The sequence below is a fragment of the Phragmites australis genome, chromosome 2 (genome assembly GCF_958298935.1).
Source record: "Phragmites australis chromosome 2, lpPhrAust1.1, whole genome shotgun sequence".
In the NCBI taxonomy this organism is placed as follows: Eukaryota; Viridiplantae; Streptophyta; class Magnoliopsida; order Poales; family Poaceae; genus Phragmites; species Phragmites australis.
The window spans coordinates 15745300-15754056 of NC_084922.1; the positions used below are offsets into that span (position 1 = coordinate 15745300).

General features: G+C 42.8%; 1 protein-coding gene across 2 annotated transcripts; it reads left to right on the plus strand.

The window, feature by feature from the left end:
- Positions 1-2229: 2229 nt before the first annotated feature.
- Positions 2230-7098, plus strand: LOC133900944 (importin subunit alpha-1b-like). 2 transcript variants are annotated; one of them, XM_062342248.1, is made up of 11 exons: positions 2230-2574; positions 2689-2785; positions 2998-3086; positions 3439-3570; positions 3672-3857; positions 3938-4107; positions 4198-4276; positions 5326-5454; positions 5758-5885; positions 5973-6344; positions 6437-7098. In XM_062342248.1, the coding sequence occupies exons 1-10, from the start codon at positions 2362-2364 to the stop codon at positions 6340-6342; spliced, it is 1593 nt and encodes a 530-aa protein (XP_062198232.1). In that variant the 5' UTR covers positions 2230-2361; the 3' UTR covers positions 6343-6344; positions 6437-7098. The 2 variants fall into 2 exon arrangements, with proteins under 2 accessions (XP_062198232.1, XP_062198229.1); XM_062342245.1 differs by having other exon boundaries at positions 3938-4276.
- The last annotated feature ends 1659 nt before the right edge of the window (positions 7099-8757 follow it).

Sequence of the window (8757 nt, forward strand, 5' to 3'; positions counted from 1 at the left end):
AGGGCTCATAAGTCATCACAGGAATAAACTAGCTAGATTAGTGTCGTTCTTTCCAGACAAGTTAACTATATGCACTCGAAGTAGTAGAATACTAGATTGGAGGAAAAAGTTTCTGCTTCGGTGCTTCCTTTGGTCGGACTCTTATTGTAGAATACAAGGAGCAGTGCTAGTAGCTATCTTGTGCTTACTTCACATGTTTGTATCTGGAGGTGCCTGATGCATCACAAGAAAATTTGTAGCTTTATTCTTGGGCATGCATGCATGATTCCCTTGCCTAACGGTATGACCATGCTGCATAGGAGAGACTGAAAAAAAATTCAAAATACTGCATGTATACCTAAATTCAAAATCATAGGCCCACCAATACCACTGTCGAACGCCGTAGCGAGGCCACCCAGGTCCCCGCTGGAGCCGTTTCTGATGATGGAGGTGGAGCGAGTCGCCCGGGGTGGCGATTCCCAGGTTGGTCTGATGGTGGTAGTGGCAGAGCGGGGACCCCGGTGGCGGCTGCTCGTGCTACTGACCGGCGGCAAGGGAACAACATAGTGGATAAGAGGCAAAGCGATGGGTAGGCGCGGAGGTAGCTGCTGCTCCTGCTGCTGGCTGACAAGGAGGGAATGGTGGGGCAGTGAAAAGGCGGAGGGGACGACACGGAGGTGCTAGGGGCGGCGACGGTGATGGATGGGATGACTAGAGGGGAGACGAGCATATGGGGTGGGGGAGAGGAAACACGTCGATTGGGTACATGATATTTTACTCATGTCCAACTAGAACAAGACATCTGGACCGCACTGGGCGAGCCACAAACCGAACGGCGACGCCTGTCCTGCACCAAGCAACCATGGTAAAAAATGCTAGCTTCCACCTAACTTCACCCCAGACACTGCCACGGCCGCACGATGTAGCAATCCAACAGACGAAAGAAACACATTAATATGGACGGCCTGGCGGCTCATCTAGTCATCCAGGACTAGAGGGAAAGATAAGAATAAATAATGGCGATGGTTAGTAAAGTGCCAAATTTAGATGGTTTTATGTTTTACTTTTTTGTGGTAAGCCAAATCCTGAATATATTTAAAAAGATTAATTGGTTGTAATCTTGAAGATCTCACTAAGAGAGAGAGAGTTGCAAGTATACAATCTTCTACATTGAGAAATTGAAATATTGTATATCTAAGGCATATATCATTGCAACTGAACCCCATGATCGATCATATGTAAAGGATTGATCCTCGGAAAGGATAAACTATGCTTATATTGCACAACTAATTAAATAAGTGATCGGTTATGCATGAAGCATGTTGCTCCAATTACTCTCATCTCGATCGTGGAAGAATTGTGAAATAAGTCTACGAAGGACTAAGCATCATGGTAATTCCTATTGATTAGGTTTATGAATAATGTGATTAAGATATTTTGAACAATAAAGTTTATAGGATGTGGTTGTGAAGGGAGCATATATAAACTTTTGTCATCATATTTTGAATTTGAAATCCTTATGCTATTTACCTGTCAGGAATCAACTTGATGATATATGTTGAAAGTATACCACTTACGTATTAAGATCAAGTAGATCATTATTACAAATCTTAAAGATTGATAACTACCATAAAGACTATATGACCAAGAAGATTATATGTTGTACTTACTTTTCCTTTTATGAGTTTTTAGTTGAATGTTTCACATGATATTTTAACGAGGCAACATGTACAATACAACTTACGTACGCGATGTCATATTTTCTCCGAAGAACTATTTTTCCATTAGATTTTTGGATAAAGTTTTTAATAAGACATATGTACCAAAGGAGAGTAATAAAAAACTGAACCCTCGAAGGGATTGAGCTTTTGGTCACATGCACGGGGAGTGTCTCACGCAGATCTCCTACTCATGTTCGGTTATATATGGGTTCTACCTAAACTTGGAATTCAAGAAAAAAACTCTTTCCTTGAAATCTAATATATATAAAAGGGGAGAGGAGATGATTTGTACGACAAATCTATGATACAAAATAATAAGAAAAAGATTCTCTCCTATATCTATTTCTATTTCTATTTTTATGTTTATATCTACTATGATTGTGAAAGACAGTAAGAAAAATATGATAATTGCTAGCAACGTCATAGTACAAATTGAGGAACGGGACTTCCTTTGCGCCCACGCCACGCCGATGGCCACGTCGACACGACAATAAAAGCACCACCCAACCCACCCCACCCCATCACCCCTCCCCGTTTCTTTACAGAATCAAACTGCTGCCTCCATCCGCCGCGCCCGCGCGTGCTAGGTTTCGCAGTTAGCCTAGGGTTTCCGGCGAGAGGAGAGGAGAGGAGAGGAGAGGCACGCGCCCGCCGAGGAGGGATGTCGCTGCGGCCGAGCGAGCAGGTGGAGAACCGCCGGAGCGACTTCAAGGTCTCGGTGAACGCGGCCGAGGGGCGGCGGCGGCGCGTCAGCGGCTTGGCGAGGGTCCGCAAGGAGAGCCGCGACAGTGCCCTCCAGAAGAGGCGATGCGCCGGTGTCGCCGCTGGATCGGGCGCGAAGGCGGTGCCGCACCCGCCGGCCCTCGAGAAGAAGGTTGGTTCGTTTCGGCGTTGTGGTATTTTCCGTTCTGGGGTGATGTCCTTCACTGCGTGCTTTTTTTCGTTTTGTTATCTGAAGTTTTTTTTTCCTCTTGTTGCGTTTGTGTAGTTGCAAATGCTGCCGGAGATGATGCAGGGGTTGTACTCGGATGACAGCAGCATGCAGTTGGAGGCCATCAGGGAATTCAGGAAGCTGCTCTCTATCGGTGCGTTGCTACTTGGCCAGCGAAATTTCCCATCCTTGCCTTTTTTTTTGTTTTCTTAACATGAAATTTCTGGGAGTTTCCTAGATTTTGTACAATTATTGCGAAATTCGTCATCTGGTTCTACTGAATTTGCGTCCAAATTTGGTATTGTTTGGTGCAACAGCCCAATATGTTTAATTGCTCTTATCGTTAACTATGGATACATGTCACAGATAAACCCCCCATCCAGGAGGTGACTAACTCTGGAGTGGTGCCTTCCTTTGTACAGTTGCTTTCTAGGGAGGACTACCCTGAGCTACAGGTATGCAGCGATTGTGCCAATTTGGCAATGCTATTACTTTTGACATGAATGTAGCTCTGATAGGCATTAGGCACTGTGTTTATGTTTTTGCATTAGCTTTATGAAGCTGTACTAACTACTAAGGCATTGCAGAAAATGACAATTACTTTGTGTGACACTGAATTCGAAGTTAACTGAAAAATTGGTTGTTAGGCTGTTGCTTCTCAAACATTTTAATGCGGCTTTAGTTGCTTGATGATTGCAGTGTTGATTGGTTGAATTTTATGTATGGAAAAGTTTATTATACGGTGTTATCTGCATACTATATAGAAAGAATATTTTACTTAATTTTCCTGTTTTGTTGTGGCTGCAGTTTGAGGCAGCGTGGGCTCTCACTAACATTGTTTCGGGAACATCAGAGAACACCAAGGTGGTTATTGACCAAGGTGCCGTGCCCACCTTTGTCAAGCTCCTCAGCTCACCAAATGAGGATGTCCGTGAACAGGCACGAATGCATACAATTTACTGAAGTTTGGATTGCTCATACGATTCATATCATTAGTGGCATAGGGAAGTTTTAAAAGATAATTTGCTTTGATTTTGAAGGCTGTGTGGGCCCTGGGAAACGTGGCTGGTGATTCTACAATGTGTCGTGATATGGTGCTTGCGCATGGTGCGCTCTTCCCACTACTTCATCTGCTCAGTGGGCAACCCAGGCTCTCCCTACTGAGGAATACTACCTGGGCCCTCAGCAACTTATGCCGTGGCAGCCCGGAGCCCGACTTCGAGCATGTATGATGGTGCTGTGATGGTGTCCTGGCCGTATATGTTGATTAATGACTGATTTGGTTGATTGGTTTGTGATTGAGCAGGTGAAGCCGGCACTCCTAGTTTTGCAACAACTCATTCATTCTAAAGACGAGTTGGTCCTAAGTGATGCCTGCTGGGCACTCTCTTACTTGTCTGATGGTAAAGATGACAATGCCAGGATCCAAGCTGTGATTGAAACCGGAGCATGCCCTCGGCTTGTTGAGCTCCTTACGTACGTTTATCTTTTCGTTTTCTATTTTTACTTTAGTTTGAGAAATATAAAGACAAAGACTGATGCACAAGCTACTAAATATCGATTTAGCCACCCTTCATCTTCGATTCTCGTTCCTTCTCTGCGTGTGGTTGGTAACATTGTCACAGGGGATGATGCACAGACTCAGGTAGACTTTCTTTTCTAATAAAGATTCATCTTTTGTGTGTCTCTTTTGTTGATTTGCTGTCTAATATATTCTGAAGTTATTGGTAACTTTCGCCCTCAGCAATGTCTGGTAACTGGTCATTCCTGTGCTTTTACTTTGTATCTACCACCGTTTAATTTGCACTATATGTTTACCATGATGACATTCATATTTATGTTGCATGTTTTGGTAACATTTTACTATAAAGAATTTAATCACCATTTTCTGATTCTATTAATTCATTGTTGCATAGCTTGTGTTAATCTCCACACTGAAGGTACTGGTTATGATATCTGTCATTAGAATTTTATTTCCTGTATTTTCTTGTGCCAAAGAAAAATTCTTTGGTCATCAGAGCACATATGAGCATTTGTTTCCACTTGTCCGTTTCCTCCTATAGCTCGTATTAGATTAACTATGATCATACTTTTATCTACTGATTATGAAACTGAAATATTACATATGTGTACCACCAAAACTAAGTGCACCATGTTTCTCATTGCAATGTATAATAATTAATTCTAAAGGCAATACTTACTTTATTTTTTTATTTAAAATGATATAGGTTGGAAATGGTGTCTTCTTATATTGCCATGTATCGCTTCAGGATCTCTGGTAGTCTTGGTAGCCCAGTATAATGAATCATGACAAATTTGTTTACAACAGAAGGCACACAGGGACATTTATCTAGATGGTGGTACTTCTTGTGTAATAATGGCCTTGCTGTTTGGTAGATTAGTTGCTTTTGTTTCAATAAGTACCGTACTACCTTATTTGTAACCATTCTTATTGGTTTAATATTCTTTTACCATTCATTGATTAGAAAAATCTTAGAAAAAGCGTTAAACTGGTTCGTGACTTCGCTTTTCAGTTTGAGTTGTCATCTTTTCTAGTGGGACAAACTTTCTTCTGAAGTGTCTTATATTATGTCATTCTCTGCAATTTGTCTTTTATTTTATTTTATCGGATTTTGATATTTCCCTTGTTTAATCTTCCTTCTGTATATTAATTGTTCTCATCCCTTGCTACAGTGTATAATTGATCATCAAGCACTTCCCTGTCTTTTGAATCTTCTGGTAACATATCAAAAGAAAATCGTCAAAAAAGAAGCTTGCTGGACAATCTCCAACATCACAGCTGGAAACAAGGAGCAGATTCAGGTTTGTTAATTTCAAGCTAACATATTGCTATCCTGCAAATTTATAGGGCGAAAGTGGAACCATGGATGGAGGGAGTGAGGGATAACATATAGCTTTAAATACTGTTATGATGTTATCCTTTTGTAATTGTGGAATTAACACTTTGTCGGGAAGCCACCATGTATTCGTTTAAGGATGGCACCATAATATCTCACTAAATTAGTGCTCTGTTTCTTTGATGGGAGCTTCATGTTAAATTTCAAATGATCCCCTGTTTGCAGATTATATTTTAATGAAGTATAACTTGTACTCATTTACTTTTAGGCTGTGATCAACGCGAAGATAATTGGTCCTTTGGTGAATCTTATGCAAACTGCTGAGTTTGATGTCAGCAAGGAGGCTGCTTGGGCAATATATAATGCCACAGATGGTGGGACACATGATCAGATCAAGTACACAAATTCTTCATATTTTTGTGCTTTTGTGTATTTATGCAATTATTTACCAATTCTAAAACTAACTCGTCATTTTTCTGCTAGGTATCTTGTAAGCCAGGGTTGCATCAGGGCGTTTTGTGATTTACTTAGTTATTCTGATGCTAGAATACTGATGGTTTGCTTGGAGGGCCTTGAGAATATCTTGATGGTGGGGGAGGCCGACCAGTTCTCGGGGGCTTGTGATTTCAACAGGTATGCACAGATGATTGATGATGCTGGGGGCTTGGACAAGATTGAGGATCTCCAGAACCATGAAAACAACAAGGTATATGAGATGGCGGGTAACTTGCTCGAGACGTACTGGTTAGAGGAAGATGATGCCATGCCCTCAGGGGGAGATGCCCACCAGACCAACGTCCACAATGGTAATCAGCAGGTCTGTGTTCCACCCGGGGGCTTCAAGTTTGGCTGAAGGTATGCTTCTCTTCACTAGTGGTTTAAATTCGACGACCTGCCTGTCTCGGTAAGTTTTCATTGAAGTGATGCTTTGTTACTCGTCTGCACAGATGGTCAGATGCTCATTTGGAAAGTGAATGAGGGCACTAGCTATTTGGATTGGAGCATTTTCACGTCGGGAGAGTCATGTTACTCAAGTCAGAGTTGGGTCCTGTCAGCCTCACCTCAGGCAGTCGTCACGGTTGGTCCCAGTAAAAGCAGGGTCGTCGGAGTTCCGGTCAATGGGCTGCACTGCTATTGTGTGCCTTTGCCTTGGTGTCTATGGCCTGTGGTTGATTCATGTGGATTGTGGCTCCACATGAGGAAGTGGAGGCTGGAAGTGGGTCGGGCGTCCAGAGGCAATGCGTGATCTTGTCGCTTGCCTTGTCGTACTTAAACTCTTGTTTTCACCTCTAGCCAGTAGCATCAGCTTTTGTGATCTCTATTTGAGGTGAAAGAAAAGGTCGGTTTTCCTCATCGCATCTCTATGCCGTAAAACGGATGGGGCTGACTGAGAGCCGGCTGGGCTTGTTCAGATAGCGGTTTCGCTAGGCTCGTTAAGCTAACGAGTAGAAAATCAAGCTGGGCTTGGTTTGTAAATTTTGCAAGCCGAGCTCAGGTTGTTTATGAGGTCTCAATCCTTTTATTTAGCTCATAGCGAGATGAGCTCAATCAACTTGTGAGCCTTAAATTTTTATCTTAACTGTATGAAAGATGAGTTGGTTTTTATGTCTTCTTTTCCTTTTACTTCCTTCCTATCTAATACCAATTAAGTGTTTGCGTGTTATAACGAAAATATAAATATTAAATATAGTAATATAGTATAAATTCAAGATATAGAGATGTAGATGTATCATGAGAATATCACTGAACGAATATGTTAGGAGTAATACTGTAGTTTGATTTTGGATAAAATTTTAAAAAGAGGATATTATCTACTAATTTTTCTTCTAATTTATTTATTTATTTTTATTAGCAAAATAAGTATTATATCTGTAGCTGGTACTAAGGTAAGAAGACTGGAGGATGAGAATGAATGGCAAAGATAGATTAATTGAATTTTAGGAGGTTTTATTAGATGAGAGAGTAGAAAAAGAAGATGACGTGAGAACTAAAGACGTCCAAATGAGCTGTGCCTACTGGATCGGTCCGAGGCACGGCACTGTAGGCACGGCACGGTTTGATTACCGACGGGTCGGGCCGGCACGGCACGACGCCACGGGCCGTGCCTGGGTCGAGCGTGCGGCACGACGGGTCGGCACGGGCACGGCCTAGCCCGGGTCGGCACGGCCCGGCCCGGCACTATTTTCTATTTTTTATTTATATTTTTAATTTTTAGCTATTTTTAAATATTTTTTTATCTATTTTTATCTATTTTTTATATTTTTATCTATTTTCTATATATTTTTTATGTATTTTTTCATTTTTTTTATATTCTTTTATCTATTTCGGCCCGTCGGGCTGACCGGGCCGTCGAGCCGAAATTGTGCCTGGGCCGGCCCGGCACGGCACGGTCACCGACGGGCTGTGCCGTGGGCCGAGGGGAAGGCACGCGGGCCGGTACGGCACGGCCTGTTACTGTAGATGGGCCGTTTGGATCATACCGTAGCTGGGCCGTGCCGAGTCGGGCCCGTGCCGGGTCGGCACGAATGGCCCATTTGACCGTATTTAGTGAGAACCAAATTAAATAATTTAACTATTTCTATTATTTATCCTCGTTTTTCAGCTTCCTTATTTCATTACCGGCTATGATATGAGCCTGTTGTCTTGCGATCTATCATGGCTATGGGTATAGGTGTCTGAACATACTGGCGATGAGCAGGTACGCGTCGGTTTGAGGAAGCTTCTTATACATTCCAGCTCTGGTTGGGTAGTTACGCTAACAAGCAGAAAATTAAGCTTGGCTTGGTTCGATTCGTAATTTTGCGAGCATAGGCTCGTAATTTTTGCAGCTTATAGTTATCCCGCACAAGCTCCTTGAAAATAGCAGTTTGTCTCGTTAATTCCACAAGCTGAGCTTGAGCAGCTCACCTCACCAACCTTGAGGGCGACGAGGCAGACGCGGGCTATGGTTGGAGTCGGAGGCGGGTGGCTCGCGCCGGTGCGGACCGGAGGGCGACGAGGCAGCCGTGGGCCTCGGCGATTGCGTTCATAAGAGTAGTGGCCACGGTGACTGCGATCTAGAGAAGCACAATGGTCACCGTCGTGATTGAAGTGAGATCACGGCGACGACGTATGAAATGGTGATGACGTTCCTGACGCAGTAGACGAAGAAGAGTAACGGCAATCGAAGATAAGTTCATCCTTACCATTCTCACCTTTTTTTAATCTATGGAGGCTTTCATGCCTCCTCTTCTCTGTTGATTCACTCAGTGAAGATTTTCGTGCATGA

Coding starts and splice junctions, on each gene's coding strand:
- LOC133900944 (XM_062342245.1), top strand. CDS start 2,362: ATGTCGCTGCGGCCGAGCGAGCAGGTGGAGAACCGCCGGAGCGACTTC. Junction 3,858..3,937: donor CGGAGCCCGACTTCGAGCAT/GTATGATGGTGC, acceptor GTGATTGAGCAG/GTGAAGCCGGCACTCCTAGT. Junction 5,886..5,972: donor GGGACACATGATCAGATCAA/GTACACAAATTC, acceptor TTTTTCTGCTAG/GTATCTTGTAAGCCAGGGTT.